The sequence below is a fragment of the Vanellus vanellus genome (assembly GCF_965231255.1).
Source record: "Vanellus vanellus genome assembly, chromosome: Z".
In the NCBI taxonomy this organism is placed as follows: Eukaryota; Metazoa; Chordata; class Aves; order Charadriiformes; family Charadriidae; genus Vanellus; species Vanellus vanellus.
Genome location: NC_138908.1, coordinates 8,325,935 through 8,348,014, shown reverse-complemented (window position 1 = coordinate 8,348,014; position 22,080 = coordinate 8,325,935). Strand labels below are relative to the sequence as shown.

Genomic DNA, 22,080 nt, shown 5'->3' with positions numbered 1-22,080 from the left:
ATTAACACTACATCTGCATTGATAACATTTAGAAGGGACAGAAGAACACAGAAAGCAATGTTTATGTTCTTATACTGCAAAGCGGCCACGGTCAAACTGACACAGTAACTTTTTATAAGAGCAGCAAGCCTTTACACAGGTGTGAAGTTAATGGAAATGTTAAAATTTCTTTATCAGATTAATTTGTAAGTCAGTGTTTTCAGCCTTGAAGGCTTGAAGTAGGCTGTGTACTCAGGATGGTTAAGTTGACAAGAGGAATTCCACGAAGGATCAATGTAAGCCTCAACTGCTGCCTCAGACTTCCAGACTCCATTTCTCCCGTTATGCTTGCTTACCTTTTCCTCTACACCAGTATGTTCTAAGGATTGTTATAAAAGTATAACCGTCCCAGTCAAACTCAATTTTTGAGACTTTCTCAGTGTCAGACGCTCTGAATCAGGAGATGCTCAAAACCTTTGTTAAGGTAGGAAGGTTCTGACGCAGCCCAATGCCTTTCATTACTCATGGAATTGTTATGGATGCTCCCATGGACTGTAGAGATAAATGTGAGGTCTCATGCAACCTTAGTTGCAGTATTCCTTAGAGCTTTCATGCTGCTGACCACCCTTGCATCTCCACTGCAGGGTGTATATGCAGAGTGTGGGGTGTATTTTTTGGAATCATTCACTACTGAGATATTATACTATCAAGCAGGATTTTCTCTCAATAATTCAATATGTATTTGCACTCAGTAAGACTTCAGGATTTAAAATACCTGCCCTTACACAGAAGTACACAAAGCCTCATTTATTGTGCCAAGACAGCTTTTTCATACACTTCAAATTTGTACTGGATGCCATTCTCTTCTTGAATATCAGCAGGGACACCTGGGTACCTGGAGAGAGGGGAGAAGACAAAGTAAAAGCCAACAAGTAGATAAAAATATCATTATGAGTCACCTGTAATTTATCCAATCAATTAGAAAAGAGAGTTGTTTGAAAAAGGAGATGAAAATACCATCCTTACAACAGGTATATAAGTACAAACTATTTTTAGAAATCATGTTAACTACTATCAGCAACTTGTACACATCTTTTTAAATCTAGAAAGGATACTCTGATGCAAAAACCCCCACCTTTTTGGCTTAATCAAAAAACCCCAATGTTTTTATTAAAACCTCCAACACAGTATTTAAAAAGTCAGGAAAGGCAGAAGACATACAGAACACTTTTGGGTTTTTTGCTTTGCTTTTCCTCAGATGGTTTAGGGGAAATGCTAAGGTAAAGGTTTCTTACAAGTCAATGACAGCTTCTTAAAGCAGCCGACTGCTACCACACAAAGTGTTCCTCTATAGTTCAGATTTACTAAACCAGGTTTTATTAATAGACACTTTCAAAAATCTCTTCAGCTCCCTGTTACAAAGTAAGGATTTTGCATGAGTAATGTTGACTTTGAGGGAGAAAGAAATTTAAAATTTCATTTGCTAGGTTTGACTCTATCGGGTTTCCACTTCAGTCAGGAATGCTGTTTTATAAATTAATGCTTTAAGGCCAAATTCTGATTTCAGTACAGTGGCCAAAATCAACGTATAACTGAGAAACAGCCCAGAGGGAGAGAAAGGAGCTTTGGGTCAGATATCAGGATACCAAAGCAGGCTCACGGTATGGCACACCGCAGTTCAGAACACGTTATAAGTTGAAAAAGGTGACCCGTCCTGCCCACTCACCGTGCTTGTCTCTCCCGCATCCTTCTTTCCTGCCCCTACCTATTCTCTCCCACTTCAGCGCTAATCCATTCCTGTGCCCCGCGCAGAGAGCTTGACTTGCTATATTTCCTATTTCTTGCATTGCTGGTCTGTAACCCGCTGGGAACCAAATGGGAGCAGCAAGAAGAGGAAGAGGCCCTTCCCTTGCTGGTTCTTGAGGCAGATGTTTGAATTTTTGCCACCTCCCTACTGCTTGTTGGATGTAATCTCATTGGAGAGGACACAAAAGTATGCCAAGGATAACATAGAAGAAACCACAGTGAAAGGCAGAAACTTACAGTTCAATACTTTTTCCTAATAAGTTTGTTAGGAAGCAGTAATTTTCTCAAGAGAAAGGTATCACCTTAGAAATCTATAAAGGCTCAACCCTCCCTGCTCAAACCTATTTAATTTGTCTTTGGCAATTTTTCAAAGACATTCAGAGGCTAAATACCATTGACTAACAACACACTGAGAGTTATGAAGCTTAGTAAATATTTGAGTAATTCTAAAATGAGAAACAATAAGAAAGTTACTTTTCAATCAAACCGACAAAGGCAAGTCTTTACTGTAAAGATTATGGGACGGTTGAAGAACACAGCAAGTTCCAACAACCCCTCTGTGCTGAGTGTGGTGCAATTCCAGGTTCTAAGTAAAATATGACTCTGGGAAAAAATATAGTGAAAAGCACCTCTAACTCAAACCAGAACATGGCTTTAAAAGGACCCTTACACATTCAAAGTAGATTATTAAATCTTCCATCTGAACACAAGACTCATATGCATCTTGATACTTACTCTGTGAGAAGTTTGTAGTCTTTATAGTTGATTTCTGGAAAAAATGTGTCACTCTCAAATTCCTGCAAAATTCTTGTCACAAACAATCGATGATTAATTGGCTTCTCCATCGCTGCCTTTAAAAACAGTAGCAATGATTGAAATTGAGTTGTTCCCTGTAAAACAGCTCAACCATGCATGCATGAAGTAGTGGTGTTTATTAACATTTTTAATATTCTTGTTTTGTAACACTATTTGAAGTCCGTAAGATACTATCAAGTGTAAGTTCTTATTTGGAACACTAGCTTTCTTTACCAACTCTCCAATGGCAGCATTCAAAATGAACCAAGAGATAGGAGTTTTTGCTTACTTTCTACTTGTACATTGCACACCAAATATGTTATCTAAAACTGAAACTCAGTTACTATTTTATATATATTTCAGGATTTAAGCAACACAGTGAAAAGTGAACTCTAAATCTCCTCTTTCTGGACTCTGCCCAAGAGCACTGTCTAAAGGGATGATTTCATCTTGTGCCAGTTCCACCTGGTAAGTGGCAGCAATACCTATTCTCAGTGCTTGGGACATCTGACAGAGATTACGAAAAAAAATACGACTAGTCCTGTGAGGAGAAAGGAGCAGCATGGCCTAGTCTCTGAATCCTACCTCTTTCAAAGACAGTAAGCTTTAAGTGGTGGGAGAGGCCCACACCTCAAGGTAATAATGTGTTCCAATATTTAATTAATAGCACTGCTAAGGACTTACAATGTATTTTTAGTATGCAGTAGTCTGCAATTGCAGTGATCAAGTTATCTACCAGTTTAACTTCAAAGTTTGATTTCTGGATTATGGCAAAGTGAAAGTTATATGAAAACAGCAACAAAGAAAGTTTCCAAGCTCCCTGGATGAAAAAAGTTATGAAGACACCTGTTAGGTGAGTTCCTCGCTAACAAATTCACACAAATTCACACAAAACTCAGGAGTTAAAAAAAGATGTTTTGTCTCCAGATCAGACTGAAAAGTCACCTCTTCCAGACTTTCTTGGCATTAAAATAACCCATTAAAAGCTATACTGGTGCCTGATTACAACATATTTTTTGAGAAGCTTACAGCTGTTTCTCCCTTTCCTTTAAATTGGCAATGAGCAATGCTCTTTGTTAAAGGTGATTCACCATGCAGCATACTATTAGGTACTACTTTGACAAGTACAAGAACCAAGTAATAGCAAATTTAATCCAATAAAATTAATTGGTATCACTGCTGAGAAGTTAGTTTCTAGAAAAGCTGCTCTATTACTAGAGAATGGCTTAAAATGGAAAGGGTAACTCACAGCACACCAGAATCCAACAGCACTGAACTGGTGTTCATCTAGTTTGTATATAAGTATCCAAGTTTTAATTTCTTTAAATGAGGGTGGGAGGTAAGAGGAGAAACATACAGCTGCAGAATGACAGGAGAGTAATAATCTGCTACACAAATAAAACCATACCGTGTTCTGTAAACAGAGATATGTTTGGTTTGTAGTAGAGGAATAAATCAACTTCCTATCCAGCTCTATGGGAATTCAGCTTCAGCAAGAGCTCTGTACCACCAAGACAGATCAGGGAAGAGCATACAGAGTGACTGCCCACAGATATTGCAAAGAAAGGTGAACTAAGCATGAAGGGGACCAGAGGGTGACCTCCGTTCTAGCTAAATGGTTGCATTAGTTGAGTGAACCAACCAGCTGTGTAACTGTCCCCAAGTTAATAAAGTGCAAACGCTTCCTGAGTTAGCCAGACCAGCTCTGGGGGTCTGCATGTGTATGTGGCCCATGAATACTAAACAACAAACAAAAAGAAGTGGGTGAAGAGCAACAGCCTTGAGCTGGTTTCAACCCATGTGTTCCTTCTCAGCAGCTGGGAACGCCCAGCATCGTGACAGTGAGCGTACTACAGCGGCAGGCAAGGAGAAACACTTTGTAAAGTGATTCAACTTTATATTTCAGTTGCTCTACTCCACTAAGTGCAATTCTCTCTTGTGTTAGGACTTAAGTACATAGTTGAATCATGTCATGGGCTGGCATTCTGACCTGGCCTTGGCCTGTCCCCATGTCCCATCCAGTTGTCCCAGGGCTAAGTCTGACTCTGGTTACCTTCATGGGGCCTGATCCTGACCTGTGGACCTGCCTCATCACCATGAGCCCTGGCTGGTGAGGCACCTGTCATGCCAGTCAGGTTTGCCTATGGGTCCCAGCTACCGTCCCTTCGGGAGCACCTGGTCCTCCATGTTCCCTGACAGTAACTTGGGAAAACTTGAAAAAAGTAAATTTTGTTTCAAACATGAAATATTCCACGTGTGGAGTCTCTAAAGGAACCTGTTCAGGGAGGACTGGACTCTGACACCGCCTCTGCAAAATAGTGCTATGGACCTGGCAGGATGGGAACGGAGATTGATTACAACTCTGGCATGCGCCTGAGGATTAAGGTAGTTCCTCACTGACATTCAATTTACTCTTGCCTGTCCAGCCCACTCTATCAGTTTTACCACCTTTTTTAGGTACAGAAGACAAGTTAGAGGATGCATAGTGCTGATTTGATAGAATGTTGACATCCTTAACTCTAAATTTAACCAAGGAAATATACATTATGTATATTTAATGAACAGAATAGGGCAAGTATGACTTTTAATGTAACATACACATAACACGAAGGTATAGATATAAATGATCTTGAATATTTAAACAGAATGTGCAGTAACTAAATACATTTCTAGCAATCAGGCAATACTGTGGGAAGTTAGCATAATATTCAATAGACAAATAATTTCCAATAAGTAGAAGATCAGTACTGTCTTTTTTGGTTTTGTATTTGGTAAATGCGAGGATAATGTATGTGATGGAAAAGACACATATTAAGAGAGGACTTGTTGGAAATAATTGTAGCAGGGCAAGAGAAGGAGATTTTTAAACAAAATGATGTCTCTGAGCTCATGCCTCTGTAAATTTGAAAAATCTACATCCTCACTCCATGGTTTTTATGTTACCCTCATTCCACTGCCACACTGGGTCTCAAAGTAATTCTTGGTACGTTTTTAATTTACTGTGTTTTTCCCTCATTATCAATTCAGTTATCCTTGGACTGTATTTGTACCTGCACTGGTTTGCCTTGGGAATTGCGTATGTGTTTGTTCTCCACACAGGCTCACCTCCTTGTGCAGCAGCTACTGAAGCTTTTAAGATATTGCAGCCTGATGCAACAGGGAAAAGCAATGCTGACTTTTGGTCCACATCAAAGTACAGCCTATTAAAACCATGGCTTTTGATCTCTCAGCAACACCAGAACCACTCCTCAAGCAGTGATGACTTTCCACAAGAGAGGGAAGACAGGAGAGCTGAGGTGTCAGATCCCTACTGTTGTCCCAGGTACATCAACCCTATATGTGAACCAGAGCCCTTCATAAGACTAAGAGAACTCATATATACCTTCATAACCCTGTGAAAAGATCTTAGCATACCCTCATCTTTTTGGTCACTTCCAAGAAACCCTTGGCAGGCCTGCCTCTGAAGCAAAAAGAAGATGGGCTAAGGATCACCTTCCCCATAATTTCCACCTGCATTGGACTGACAGCCATACAAGATTAGATTATGTCTGCACATGCAGGACCATTGCCTTGAATTAGTTTCTGTAGAACACAGTTAAAACAGCCTTGAAGCTCTGCAACAAAGAATAGCTGTGCATTACAAGTTGTTTCAGAAGTATTATATGGAAAATTAATCTTTTATAGATCTAATCACCAAACCACTGTAAACTAGTGGGCATAGCAACCAATTGCTGTAGGAGGGATCAATTATTTCTAGTCATTTAAAGATTCACAGGTTTAGAAGCACACACACACACTGCTTCTGCTTTCTTACATTCTACTGATTATGTAAAATAAGTAAAACAGCCAAAGTAACTATGTGAGGCACTTATTTTTCAAGTCTTTTCCTAGACAACAATATTGCCAATCCAAACAAAATATGAGAGCACTATAAAAGAGAAAATTTCAAAATAAACAGTCTGTTTATTTGCATTCTGTTTTTCAACCCTTAAAATGTATTGGATCATATGGGCAAGATGCATCTTGAAGCTACAAGAGTACAAAAAAAATATTATAAATTACTTTATAAAAAAAACCCTCACAGCTGAAGATATCACAAAGGTCTAGATCTTACCTGGGTAAAAGGACTTGCCTAAGTTAAACTTTGGCTACTAGGAGAGTTGTGGTGACAACCAGGAGAATCAACACCCTCAAAATTCCTTCCTTTCCACACTGCTAGCGCTCAGTTTAGTGAAGTAGGGAACATCCCCTCCGTCCCAAGCCACTAAGGCAAAGCCTAGTGAGGGAGAAGACACTGTGGTAGCTGCCACCACCAGTTCTCTGCCAGGGACAAAGGCAAGCATAACAAAAATCTTCTATGACTGTTATCGAAAAACCTGCCCATTTTGCCCTTTCAGAAACAGATACACTTTAGTCACTAGACTTTTCTGTGTGTTTTCTTAAAGGAGGGTCTTCTAAATCTTTTCCTCTGTGATCTCTGCAGGCATGTTTGATAAAGAACTTAAAAAGCAACAACCTTTCATAGCTGCATGATTTGTGTCTGCAACTGACTCATCTATTAACCTTTTTTAGTCATTATTTTTTCCCAGAGGAATGTCAAATCAATATGTTTGTTCACAAGAATGAGCATACAGAAAGCTTACTTAGGAGTAACAGTGACATTACACCTTTCTCTCCACATTAAAAATCTCCTGAGTTTATTTTGAAGACTGTACTGGAAAGGCTGGATATGCCCCTCTAGAGTCTGTGAAAGTATAAAGATGATAAATTAAAGAAAATTCTTAAACTTTTAATGGAAGTTTTTAGTTAATCCACTAGTCCATTGCTAATATTGTAGATCTGTTTTCTCTAATTTTACTTATAACTAGGTAAGAGCAAGAAGTACTGGCCACTGGAGGCATGACTACAATAGTCATGGATATATTTTTACAAAACATACATCTCTATGGGGAGGATGATGCTGTCAGCTGTAATGCTGTGACCCTGCCACTTCTATATAAGAGAGATACTATGGAATTGCACTAAGAGTGCTCAAACCCTTTCTCAAAAAACACCTAGAAGGTCATAGGAATACAGGAAAATTGTCTTCCCATTCCCATCTTTTTGTCCAGACAACTACACAAAGCTACACAACTACACATGGGAAAATTCTCCTGTAAAGAATTCTGCGACATTACACTAATGAAGAGAGTTACATTTGCATATATACTAGGAAGACAGTAACCTTCCTTAGAAACAACTGCTCAGGACCATAAATGTGCATAATCAAATAACATTATCATGAGCTTGGTGGGACAGGGAGAGAACATCTGGTCAGTGCAGCCACCACAACCTTCAGTGTTCACTTTACATAAGGTAATGCTGCCAGCTTTCAAAAACGTTAATAGGATTAAGCCACACTAATTAGTTCACTCTAAACCAGAACTAGCAAAGGAGCCAACGCAGCACTCAGCTTTTTGCACTGGTTGCTCCCAGAGCAGTATAATGCTTTGGGCCTGCAGTGTGACGTCCTCCACATCAACAGCCTCACGCAGCTCAAGGATCCTACGCTTTGCAGTGTTCTTTGAGAGCACTGTTCGAAGCAAGCAACAGCACTGCGACCTGCAAGGGTGGAGCATGTGAGCATGGAAAAATGAGCTGTCTGCGTAGCTCCCTTGTATGTGGATCTCAGTCCTTGGTCACATCTCAGACTAAATGCAATACTTCAAAAACACGGTAATATACATGTTGGTCTCTATTCCAATAGGCATGCAGCTTAAAACCGTTCCAATAGTTATGCAGCTCAAAATCACTTTGTCTTATATGCATGGAAGGAAGAAAAATTACTATTATTTCTTTTATAGTTTACAGCAAATTCAGACATACTAAAATTTAACCTTTAAAATGTACATTTCAGTATATTAGTATTAGTTAGTAATGTTTTGGCAGGCTTGAAAAAAAATCACAACAAAACCAGTGGCTCAAATTGTTAATAATTCTCTCTTTTAAAGAAGTGATCCTTACGGTACAGCAAAGATTTGAAGCTTAGCAATTGTGGCACTCACAACCCACTCAGGGCATTCAGAACCCAGTGAAGCTTATACACTTAGTCAAGAAACTCTATTTAAGAGGGTAATTAATCATCTGCAAGAGATTTGCTGCACTAAATATGAATAGCAAATTCATAATTCAGTAATTTTAAAGAATGAAAGGGGGGGGGATTACCAAACACAATATGTCAAATACTAATACATAGAAAGACACCCAAGTATGAATATTAGATAAAATTTTCCCTTGGAGATTACTGGAAATTTAATTTTCCAGCTCAAGCCTCTTTGTTGAAGAATTTCCCCAAACGCTATTTATCACCAGCATCTATTTTCTGTTATGGCTTGCCTAGATATTAACTAAACAGCAAAACCAACAAAACTTATGAAAGAACTTTTTGTTCTGTTATGAAATCACAAGTTTCTTCTCCAAATTTAATACATGAATACAATTCTGTACTTAAGCAGCGTGACCTTGAGTGTCATTGTTTGCTTCTGTGGCATTGAGAAAGCAACAAGCTGAGTAGGAACATATAAATTAGAAGAGACAATTTTAAATGTTCGACGTGCTGTAGGAAAAACTGTTTTATCAAGGTGAAAACCTGTTTGACATATAGCCTGTTTTGGTGTTAGTAAAGAGGCCTTGGTTATGAGTACCTGAGTCATAATTTTTTCAAATTTTTTTTTAAGTTTTGTTGCTATTTTTTTTTTTTTCCCCACTGGTAGGTTCACTATTAGGGATTTGTGCTTGATTAGTTTTACAAAGCAAGTTTTATATTAAACACTACAAACAACATGTCATAAGACCATACCATCCACATAAGTAAATCTACACCTGTTTTTGTGTTGGTTTTTTTTTTTTTTTTTAAGTCCCTGTTTAATATTTGGGGATGTGCTGGACTTACAGTTCCTATTCCTAGCAAAATCTGAATGTTGTTTTTCATCAGTTTAAAACACACAGTTTAAATTTAGTTAAAAGTGACTGATGTAATTTATACTGAGCAGAGTCCCTCAGGATTTCCAGGTAGCACTATTTTTTAGAGTCAAAGCCAAGATCTGAACCTCTCAATTAAGGCACAATACCTCCACACAGAACGCATCTACATTAGTGTTTTAACTCAGAATAGAAACGTGGTTTTGAGATTAGTCTTGCAATTACGCTCACTCACCATCCTTTAGTTGTACTGGGCAGCAATCTTGGTGTGCATGAATTAAATTTCGTGGGGATGAAACCAAGGCAGAAAATTCGCTCCAGGAACATGTTTGATAAGCTCCAACAGCTAACAGGGACTCAAGAGCCAGAACCAATGAGTGAGTCACCACAAGTTTTCCAGCACACAACAAGGACTTAGGAGCCAGCAGACGGCTCTCAAAACATCAAGTGCTCACGCAAAATCATGGAGTGCTTCTCATGACACATAACGGCTTCGTAATTGCTGTGACCTACTGACCACTGCTGGGCTGCTACACTCCTCCTTCCTCATCTGTACAATGAATACCAACATCAACTCCTTCTGGAATTCAGAAGATCCAGAAAAGGTGCAGAAGATCTGGTATCCCACTGAGATCCACAGAAATGATACTTGTAAACCTGTGATGTGAGAAGTCCAAAAGCTTCCCTGGAGGCAACAGTACTACCTGTGGCTATACCAGGAGATTACAAACCTCATGAGGTGATCAGTGTCAAGTCAAATTTAAGAAGATGAAGCCTGCATGAGGTTTTCAAACCCTCAACGGACTGTGGGAGCTGTTTTCAGTCTTTTCTGCTCTCACTTCCTACTACCACTATTCTACTCGGCTCTCCCTGTCTCCACCAAAATGCCTACTACGTCTTGCTGCTCTGCCTTTTCCTGTTGCAAAGGTCAAGGGTGAGAAGTGACAGTTTCCCCGAGTATGCTGCTGAATACAGCATAAATGTAACCTACACGAGGACTTGGATGGCCACCCTGTTCGGAGCTCACTTTCTTCTGTTATCCATGCAACTGGAAGCAGAAATGAGCTTATGCCAACACTCCTACCACCCTGGAGAGAGACGTGTCCTTGAGAGAACCTAGGGGCAGCGGGCAAGATGGCCATAAGCAATAGACAGCTGCACTCTGTCCTTACAAATGTTCAGAGACTGTCAGGCTTGATCCGCTCTCCTCCGCTGTCCTACAAGCTCTGTTGTAAACAGCAGCAGTCCCTTGCCTCCATGCCACCCCTTGCCACTCTGTTGCTGAGGGCAGCATCCCGTCCTGAAACGCCACCCTCGTGCGTATGCTCTAGCACCACTGGTTCTCTCTCCTCTTCAAAGGCCGGGCAGGGCACAGCAGCCATTCATACCTGAGATTGAGACAGGCTGGACACCTGCATCCCAGTGCCCTTCTGCACTCTGGCAGATGTGCAGATGCACCGCCTCGGCGCAACTCTCTGCATAATGGTATGCCACACTGTCAGATTTCTCCCTAATGAATTACATATTCTTGTGAAACATCCTGGGAAGATGCTTGAAAGGGGGAAAACAGTTGAAATTTTAAGTCATATTCCCTTACCCTGATCAGCACAAGTAGTATGTTGCAAAAGTGCTCTTGATCAAAAGTGCCGACTTATAATCTAAGTATTGGCAAGTGAGAGCTTAAAAAATGGTATTGTTTTCTACCAAGTATCAGCCAGACACTAGCAAAATAATTAAATTAGAAGTCTACAACACAGATGCTCCTGGAAGGACAAGCAAAAATAATTACTTTTTGCAGCACTAGATGAGTATGTGGCCATTGCACAGAAAGGGTAAATACTTCTGCTTATACTATGCATCCTGTAGAATTACAGGCAGAATCCAGATCCAGTCTCCTGCTCATGTTGGGCAGTTATGCCCAATCTCAGGAAAATCCGTCTCCAGAAACAATTTTGCTACTTACTGCCTACATTAATGGCTGACAGTGAAGAACAGGTTACATCTATTCTATGCCTATTCTATGTCTAATCTATAAATATTTTATTATAGGCTGAATGCATTTGGACATCAGTTATATGATGGACTTCACATGCAAAAGTGATTATAAAACATAAATTAAAAAAAAAGGAGGAAGAGCAGTGACAACAGTGTTTTACAGGCTATTTACGTATGCATCGTATTTTTCTTACAATCTTAGCAATATCTAACCACTTCACTTTTTTTACTGTAGAAGACACAGAGAAAAGGTTCATGAAAGGCACAAACTGCGAAGGCAAGAAATATCAAAACCTGTATTTTCCCATCCTGTATATAAAGCATATTATCAGTCCTAATTTGCTACCAGGAGCATGATGGCATTTTCATCACACACCTGAAGTCCAAGTGAAGTACAAGAAGTGGAGTATATTTCCCAGCATACTTGTAATGACTAAAGGACAGCAGAACTTTTATTCCTTTACTATATAAACAAAAAAAAATGCTTTATAATTCTTAATTAAGATTGTTTATATCAGAAGAATGCTTACTACTGTCCTTATTCCATAGTCTCCTGATTGATATGAAAGAAACAAGGGTTGATGGCCATAATCTTTTGTGTGGTACTGTTTGACAACAAATGCAAATTATACGAGAACTTAACAAAAGAAGACAAAATCAATTGAGAGTTAAAGGGCAGAATACTGACTGTGTAGGGGCTGAAAGGACAACTAGGGATGTGGGTGGAGGCATGGAGAGTTGAATAAACTTTACATGTGTATACATGGAAAATGAGAGGAAGGGTTTGGGGGAAGGTCGAAAGATGGCTGACAAAACCCAGGCCAACAAGAAGATAGGTTTTACTGCAGAACTGCATGTTGCACAGTTAATATCTTAGTTAAGGACAGGAGGACTATTGGGAAAACAGGACAGTTTATACAGTGCTTTGTCTGCGCAAAAATGGTCCTGACAAGAAAGTGGCACACGCTGCCTTTTTGGGACGTGAATGGACACCTGAATACTGAGACACTCTAGACACCAAAAGAAACCTGGGGAGTGAGAACAGTAGGGACGCCTGGCTGCTGGATGGGAAAACAGTCAGTTCTACATTGTGTTGCATGATTATCTCCTCTTATTGCTGCCACCATCACCTGCCAGCTCTCTCTAAGTCCTCTTTTCTTACCTGTATACCTGTACAAAGTGTCATAGTCTGGCCAAAAATGCTGGATCACTTTTCCCTTTTTCCCCCACATCCTCTGCAGAGTCAGTCTACTACCTCAGTAAAATAAATGTAACAATATGGGTCTTGGTGTAAAAACCTAACAACTTAAGAGATTTAAGAAAAGCTCTCAGCTCTCAAAGGCACAATGACTGTATGACACTGGACCATTAGCAAGAGCAAAATTTGGTTACTTGGACAGATATTTTAAACTTGTGACTTGAAATTTTACTCTCCAAGACTTGTTCTGTTGTAATCACTGGAGTTTGCTGGGTCATGTGAAGGAAAGGTCCTTCCTAAAGTGGAAGTAACAGAAACTTGAGCCATCCTCATCTCATTGCAGAAAACGAGAAATTTAGGAGTACTCTAAACGTACCTTGTAAACTGAAGTGCCTCCGACAATCCAAACCATGTCTACTTTACTTTTTAATTCAGGTGAATCCAAAAGAGCTAAAGCATCATCCAGACTTTTGGAAAGATAATGCGCTCCTTTTGGGGTTTCCCTAGATAAAACAAAAAGTTTTATTACCAAATAATTAAAGAACTGTTCATCATGATAATCAATACAATCTAGACATAGACTGTGTGTTGCTGAATTCACAAATGACTAAATGTTTCACATTAGTTAATTATTTTGAAATGCCAATTATTGCTAAACTAGGTTAGAATTCTCATCTGACTGCAGTATTGTTTAATAAATCACACTTTAATCGTGACTTAAGAGATTCCAGAACATTAATATTTCATTCAATAAAACTAGCCAAAAGCCCGATCCCCGTCCCCCCATATTTGGTACAAAACCCACCAACATCCTCCAAAGCCATAAACCATAAGTGGACATTTCTCTTTAAGAATATTTGGATGACTGTGGGTGATGCATTCAAGAAAAGATATCTGAAAAAGGACAGTTCTTTTTCCTTAAATGCCAATAAAAATAAACTTCAAAAAGAGAGTAAGAGCCACCAATCTAACCAGGAACTAGAGAAATACAGTTAAATACATGAGTCAGAAACATGACGGACAACTGTCAGATGGTTTGTGTGTAGAGCTAGGACTAGTATTTATTATGCAAAGTAATGACAATTGTCTTGTGAATTAATTATAAAAAATAATAGCAATAAAAATAATTAAAAAAAATAAAGGTAAAGTAGTGCTATCACTCAGAACCAATAGCAGAGATGCTTCCTAACCACATATCAAAAATGTTACATTTAGAATTACTTTAGGATGTATTGCTACACATATTTTTAGGTGCAGACTTGTTATTTGTTTTACAGGCATATTAATCATCATACATACTTGAGCTCACGGCTAAGCACTATATTAATTCTGTCTTTTAAAGGACGATTCTTCTCAGGAATGGAGAACCAGGTTCTTTTACCCATTATCAGTGCATTCTGTTTACCTGAGTAAGAAAGAAAACACTTATTTAAGGGGTATTTTTGCTCGGTCCCAATTTGTTTTGGTTGTTCAGTGACACTGCTGGACTTTCCTTCCCCCTCCCAAACTGCATTTCAGCAGTTAACAAAAGTACAAGCTTAGACCATGATTGTCATGCATAAAAGAACATGTTTGTGGCCTCAAAGCCACAGGCAGGCAGTTGACACCAAAGTAGTCTCATGCGTACCTATAAACTTATAATTGAAAGAAAACCAAGAGGCATGTCACTGCCCATTACATGCATTACACAGACATTGGCTCCGCTATAGTGATGGTGGCCAAATTGATCTTCTCAAAAGAGTTCTCTTAGTATAAGAAAACATTATTGTTCTCTTCATAAATCCAAACAGCATACAGTAATCAACTTTGTGTCTGCATATTCTATAATTTCAGTTATATGATCAGGAATAATTGCCAGCTTTGAGTGTTATTAAAAAAAAAAACAAACAAAAATGAGAGACAGGTAAAAGGATAACTTTTAAGAGAAGAACCAGCCAAATTAAATCCAAAGCAGAAGTGCAACACACGTTCAATCATATTCTACAATTCACCCATAAGTATCACTTCTGATCAAACCCAAACATTCATAACCTGATTATTTTTTATATACGTCCTGCTAAGAGGTTTCTCTTTATGAGCAAATGGAATTTTCAGAGAAATAAACACAGAGGTTGAGACTCACAAAAGGTAACAGGGAGTTTTTTACAGTGTTACACAGCAGAAGAGATTTTAGAGAAAAGAAAATAGTATTTGTTCACAGCTATCCTCCCTGCTTCTTGATCCGAGAGGCTGGGTCTACCAGATCACACCAGAGAACCGATGCTCCATTTGTTTATTAGCAGTGTCTAAAGACCTTTCTCATGAGAAATACTGCAGTGTCAGTTTAGATATGTTAGCACAGACCACTGGCACCACTGCTGAAGAAAACAGACAAGTTCTGAAAAATACATGTATTTTCTTACTAAAGACTCACACTGGGATGTTTAAGGGGCCAGAACAAAGGTTTATCTAAACCAATAGCTAATTTACAGCAGTGGCCAGTGCAGGTATGCAAGCAGACTAAAAGCAAGATTAGGTGATGGTTCTTCATTGTCTTCTTCCCACTCTCAAAAATCAGTGACTCTCTGACTTTTTTGAGCCAACGGCGATATCCCTGCTGTGAAGATTTACGGCAGCATAATACATTAAGAAGTCTGGTTATGAAGCAACTTAACTGCCTAGCACCTAAGGTCATAGTTTATCAAAAGATTTGCAGGCAGGATGGAGCAAAATTTTTCCTCTTAATTATATTTAAAACATCTTTGTTTGATCACAGGTTATTGTGCCATGTAAGCTGCAAATTACAGACATATAAAAAGATTACATTTGCATTTTGTCTTTTTTGTACATAAGGTTGCAATGGGCTGAATCAGGTCTACAAAACATAATAATATCCTTCACATAAGACTGCTGGCAAAATGAGATTAAACATTCCTTGTGCAATACGGAATAGGTCACTCAATCAAAACATAGGCATACATTAGGCTGCCCAGAAGTTTTAGCAAACAAGTGAATTTTGCTAGACAGCAGTTTTAACAGGAGCATGAAAAAAAACACAGAAAAGAGAATGACCACGTGGGCAAACAGAGAAGCAGCAGAAACGTGAGGATAAACCTGTCGTCTCTCATGACTCTAATGCCAACAGGCGCAGTGAGCCTGTTGCACGGCTCAGGGAGGTCCTACTCCTCCTCTCCCAAGGCCTCCTTCCCACTCCTACCACGCCCATTGTGCTGGCAGTCCCTGCAGCCATTCAGCAGTAGGCTCGTCTACTAGGTTAAAGAAATAAAACAGCTTCAAGAAATGTCAAACCAACACTAAAATCAGCGTGAAAAAGAAATGGGGGAATTGATGAGCAGCTCAACATGAGCCAGCAATGTGTGATCGCAGCCCAGAAGGCCAACCATATCCTGGGCTGCATCAGAAGAAGTGTGGCCAACAGGTCAAAGGAGGTGATTCTGCCCCTCTACTCCACTCTTGTGAGATCCCACCTCGAGTACTGCATCCAGCTCTGGAGTACCCAACATAAGAAGGACATAGACCTGCTTGAGCGTGTCCAGAGGAGAGACACAAGGATGGTCCGAGGGCTGGAGCACCTCTCCTATGAGGAGAGGCTGAAAGATTTGGGGCTGTTCAGCCTGGAGAAGGTGCTAGGGAGACCTTATTGCGGCCTTCCAGTGCCTAAAGGGGGCCTACAGGAGAGCTGGGGAAGGACTTTTTACTAGGGCGTGTAGCAATAGGATGAGGGGGAATGGCTTTAAACTGGAAGAGGGCAGGTTCAGATTAAACATTAGGAAGAAGTTTTTCACTGTGAGGGTGGTGAGGCACTGGCACAGGTTTCCCAGAGAGGTTGTTGAGGCCCCATCCCTGGAGGTGTTCAAGGCCAGGCTGGATGTGGCCTTGGGCAACCTGGGCTGGGGGGAGGTGTCCCTGCCCATGGCAGGGGGTTGGAACTCGATGATCTTCAAGGTCCTTTCCAACCTAAACCATTCTATGATTCTATGAATGCAGCAAGACTTGTCTATTCTAGCAGAGGTAAGTACCCAGTCAGAATAAATTAGCTGGTTTTGTCTTTGCCTTTCCTATCCCAGTTTGTGCTTATTTTCACAATTTTTTTCACCCCGTAACAACTGGTTTTACCTCACCACATCAACAGAGTCTATGAGATCTGCTGCAAAGGTCTTGCTGGGCCTGAACATTATTGCTGCATATCACCTGTACAGTTGCACATTAGTGCGTGTGGATATACTGCATACGGCTGAAGTATTGTTGTTTGTTATCGGTACAGTTGGGGTTTTCTGGCGTATTGGGATGACTCTGCACTCAGAAAATCAAGCAGAATTACTGTCACAAGGGTCACAGGGGCGGAACAAATGGCCAAGGCTGAGCTACAGCAAACAAGATAGATAAGCAAATACAGCCTGAAAAAAAAAAAACCCTCAGCTAATTAATCAGCATATAAAAACCATTCAATTTTTAATTTGTTCAGGGTTGGAGTTGTAGGTAAAGACAGGTAAGTGATGTTTTCTACTCTGTTGGGGAAACAGGACTTTGAAATTCTGTTTATTCACAAACCACCTGCAGCCCAGAAACCTTTGATCCACCTCCAGTTTCTTTCTAACTGAAAAAAATCTGCAGATGATGTACTTACGAAAGGGTAAAGCACTTGTGAGGCTTGGGAGGGCAGGGGAAGGGCTGCCTGTTTGCGGAAGCGGGACTTTCAAGCCAGGGAAAAGTAAAATTACCACTCTCTTCCATGACCGATACCACACAAAACGGTACCGGTGAGGCAGACCTCAGCAACGAGTATGTTACCTTCCACATGGGACGTGCTTGTCATTCTCTGGAAGTACTTGTACTCATTCCTGGCAAGAAGACAGTAAGAGCATTACAACGTGGTTTAGGAATAAGTTACATTTATCGAACTGGAAAAAAAAAAGATCAACCCCAAAAACATAATGCAAGTGCCGCCGCCGCCAGGGGAGGAGAGGCGGGACGGGGCCCACCCGTACCATGCCTGAAGCGAGATCTTTGGCCCCGGGTCTGCCGGCAGTAGACATAACCCACGGCCGAGAGCCTGCCGGCGCGCCTCCCCGAGCCCCTCGGGGCCCCCAGACACGGCGGCGGGGCCCGGCAGCCATTGTCCCGGCCGCGGCCCCGCCGACCGCCACCGCGGCCACTTTCCCGCCCTGTTGCGCATCGCCCTCCCCGACTACAACTCCCAGCGTGCAACACGCGGCCCCACACAGCCCGCCAGCGGGGAGCCCGCCGCGCTGCATGCCGGGAGTTGCAGTCCGCCCGCTCTTCCACCGCCCTGGCGGCAAGAACACCTCCAGACCCTCGGTACCTTAGCGGCGGCCAGGGCAGGCTGCCGTCCTTCCCGATGCCCATGTTCTGACACACGGCCACGATGGAGTTGAGCGAGCGCACCATAATGCCCACCGCCGCCTCCCGCCGCACCGGACTTCGGAGGGAGGGAGGGAGCGAGCGTGCAGCGACGGGGCGGGGTGGGGCGGGGCGGGGCGGGGCGGGGCGGGAGCAGGGCTGAGGCGGGAGGTTGGAGGGAACGCACCCGCCGGCGGAGGCGCTTTCTCCGCCGCTCCGCTCCGCCCCGCGCCCGCCGTCGCATCCGGCGAGGAAGGTGGTGCCGGTGCCCGCGCCGCCCCGGGGTCCGCCATCGCCATGCCGCGGGGACGGCGGCGGGAATGCGGCGGCGGCGGGCAGCAGCTGGTGCTGAGCAGGTTCTTCGGAGCGGCGGCGAGCGGCGGGGAGCAGGGCCCTGCCCGGCAGACGGTGCGCCCGGGGGCGGTGGCGGTTGGGGCTCAGGGCGCCTGAAGGGCGCGGGCCGGGCCGCGCCGCAGAGGCCCTTCGGGAACCGTCGCGGTGGTGGCGGAGGGCCCTGGGGCCTGCCTGGTTAACCCCTGTCAGCGAGTCATGTCGGAAAGGAAAGCCAGGGCTGGCCACGGCCCTGCTGCACGAAGGGGTGCCCTGGGTAGGACAGGGTAGGGCCCTTCCGTTCCCAACGCCTGCCGCAGCATCTTTGCCTTGTGTACCCCCGGGTTGCCATACCTGGTCTTGCAGGAAATAGTCAGGATGTGCCCATTTTGTAGGAATTGAGGCTTAACGTGGGCACGGTGAGTTGGCAAAGCCAGTGTGCCGGTCTGTGTCGCAGGGGCTTCACTCCCCTGTGGTAGTGGTGGACCTGCTGGCACAGGTTATGCCTCTTGGCAGGCAGTGGGTTGAGCTCATGGCCCGGATCGCGGAGCCTGGATGACTCTTACTCTGCTGTTAAGTGCAAGGCCAGGAGAGCCAGCAGCCTCTCCCATGACACTGCAGGGAAAAAAATTGCAGTCTGTCATTTTATTCAGAGTTTACATTTTCCAGTCTCCCTGGCGCTAATGTTTCTAACCCTTTCTGGCCCTGGAAAAGTGTATGCTTTTTTCACCTGTGTCTTAAATCAACCTTTTTTGTAATCTTTGGTCCAAATATATTTTGAAAGGTGTGATTACTGCTTTCTGTCCCTGCAGAAATACTGCCTCCTGATTAGCGTTAATGTGGTGGTATAAAATAGTGGGCTTGGAAGGAAACTTTGCCATTCATGGGCTGCGCATATGGATACGTTATATAGAGGTTCTGGGCTTAGTTGCTGGGGGTGGAGTTCCTGCTTAGTTACAAGAAGACTGAATTTCCCCAGTTAAAACCCTTAAACCATCTGAGATTACCATATGAAATGTGGATGCAAGCTGCTAAAAGCACCTGTTGTGTGTTAATCTACAAAGTGAAACAGTAATGTGTTTATACGTTGTTGCAGTTGCAATTTACTTTTTTATATTGGGTCATGCATTTTGTATTCTGTCAAACAGAATACCTCAATGACAAAACAAACAGAAGATTCATCAGTTTATGTTATGAAGTGTTAGAAGTGTGTGTGCCAAAAACCATCTAAGGAGCAGTAGTTGAAAGTACTGTATTCTATACAAACCCAGGATGATGATAGCTAGGTGTTTATGATAGTTTAGGAAAATCTTTTAAGTCTGGATTAACACGTCCAGGATGGTATGGAGAAGATACTCTTCCGTCACTGGGATGTAGGCCATAGGAAGTTGTGCCTCTCTGAGGCAAATAGCCAGTATCTGGCAAGAAGAGGGCTCTGAACTGTGGGAATGAGGATTTGTGGAAGAGGTCTGGTTCAGACACAGGGTGGTAGCATGTGGTATGATGGGAAAGTCTATTAAGTGCTGGTTCAGTTGTTTGCCACAGAGGTAGCTCCAAGCTGCCTTTTGAAGCCATGGTAGCTGCAGGTGTTTCTTTTCTAGCACACCAGCCAACTTGTTTACAGAACACACTATTCCTTTTCATCTTGTAGCCTTGATTGTTCCAAGAACTATTTTATAAACAAAAAAAATGTAGATAGGTAATATATGTACAATACATGAGATTCCTGACTTAATTTTGCATTATCTTTATGAAATTCTTGAGTGCATTATTTTCTTTCATAGAGGATGGCAAAGAGAAAATGTAACTGAACTTCTTTGTTTAATTTATATTTTAGGCTTCTGAATTTGGCACAAAAAGGAGAACATCAACCGAAAGCAATGATGAACCCTGTGAAAAGAAGACCAAGGCACGACAAATTACTCTAGAAGACATCTGTAACCCACTGAAGACTCAGGATAAAAGTGAGTTGACTGTAAAACTTCCAAGCATTTATACCAAATAAATAGTTTTTCATTGTCCAATGTAAAAGTATTAGCAGATACTTTAGGAAGTATCTCTTGAGTGTGAGGTATATCTTTGAAGAGCCAGTATGAGCATACTAGCTATACTATTAAAGCACCTTTCTGTGGCTCAGATGCTATGTATTTGAGCCCTGCTCCAGAATTACTCTGCAAATCCCCTTCTGCTGACTCAGCTTTAACAGGTGGTTCAGTCAATGAAGTTCAGGTGCCCAGGAAGAAATGCTGTAACTTCCCTTTCTGTATTGGTTTAACAGTCTGTCTTTTAGACTAAGGCTGAAGCATGACCGACACCTGACAGCTCTGTGGAGTCTGGCCTGTGACTGGCATACCTAAAGGCTGCATAGTTCTAGTGCAGTGCTCTTAACTGTGAAAAGCCACTTAATTACATTGAAAATGCCTGCGCTCCTTCTGGCTTTGAACCAAGAATTTAGCAAATTAGTGATGCTAGTAGAAAAACAAATCAGTGAATACAAAGTTTGTTACACTTACACTTCATTTAAAAGAATTAGCCTCTATAATTTTTTAAAGAGGGAATTATATTCAGTTTTGTGGGTGTGATGGTTTGAAGTATTAAGACACTATCAACTAGCACTACTGTCTGCTTTTAAAAACTACTGAAAAAATACTACCTGTCTTCCCATATGCTTGGCTAATTTTGTGGCTTTGCAGTTATCAGTCCAGAAAATAATTGTGCTTCTTTTCCCATGTATGAAGAAGCATACAAGTGAGGGGTATTGATTTTCCAGGGAAGTTAACCAAGCTGACTACATGCACGGTTCTGTCAGGCTGGCAGAAATACTGCAGTGGGAGAGAAGGAATGTAGGGAAGAGAGAGACAGAGCAAAATGATTGCATTCTCGCTGATGTCATTCTAATAGACGTTCTGTTTTAGAAAATAAGTTGCTAATATGTTTTTGTTGTGTATTTTTACTGAAGAAGAACCTCAGAAGTGTGAGAAGCCCCGTATATGTTTGCAAACTCTAGACAGACTGAGAGAATTCTGCAGTGATTCAGACCAGCAGTGTAACAGAGTCCGGGAGGATAGTTTTCGTGAGAAAGAATCTCTGATTTTGGAAAAATGTCCCAGTGTTATTGGGAGAAGTTCAGAATTGAAAAACCCTCTTCAGTCTTGGGATGCTAGCCCAAAGGTTGCTCAGAAGGTACGTAGAGCTGTGGTCCAGTGCTGTCTAGATGACTGTTTATGGTTTAAAAAAGCAAGCTTTGGCACAAGATCCCTTTTGTGGTTTTTTGTGTGTTCTGTCATGAAATAGTGCAGTAGTATCCAGTAGACCGGTGTTTATGTATGGATGTTCTCCTGGAACTCTTAGCGTAGTGAGCAGAATGCCTCTTACAGTTTTTCAGTGATATAATTGAAAAAAAAAAAACAGTAATGAGAGAGCGGAAACACTGGCAGTGTATCTTGTGATTGTGAATGAACCTATAATATCATAGTAGCAAATGTTCAGTATGGCCCTTTGCTCAGCTTTATTTCAGTTCTGTCTGTTTTGATATGGGCTGTAAAATTCCTAACAGGCTTTCTTTGCAAAAATACAACTTAGAATTATTGCTGAGATGTAGCTTAATCCACTTGCTAATAAATCTAACCATAAAGATATCACTTTTTTTTCATCTG

General features: G+C 41.7%; 2 protein-coding genes across 2 annotated transcripts in view; one reads left to right on the top strand and one right to left on the bottom strand.

Annotated features, from left to right (window-relative positions):
• Nucleotides 1–18,393, bottom strand: DHFR (dihydrofolate reductase; the record flags this gene model as incomplete). Its single annotated transcript, XM_082497155.1, is given in 7 exon segments — nucleotides 1–874; nucleotides 2,521–2,636; nucleotides 13,110–13,236; nucleotides 14,033–14,138; nucleotides 17,525–17,574; nucleotides 18,057–18,276; nucleotides 18,279–18,393. Coding segments are annotated over 7 exon segments (822 nt in total). The 3' UTR covers nucleotides 1–786.
• Nucleotides 18,392–22,080, top strand: part of MSH3 (mutS homolog 3) — a gene marked incomplete at its 5' end in the record, with an annotated part of 117,451 nt that continues 113,762 nt past the window's right edge. Inside the window, 3 exons of the mRNA XM_082497156.1 lie at nucleotides 18,392–18,502; nucleotides 20,262–20,388; nucleotides 21,384–21,607. Coding sequence (XP_082353282.1) covers nucleotides 18,392–18,502; nucleotides 20,262–20,388; nucleotides 21,384–21,607 — 462 coding nt within the window. The remainder of the gene's footprint in view (nucleotides 18,503–20,261; nucleotides 20,389–21,383; nucleotides 21,608–22,080) is intronic.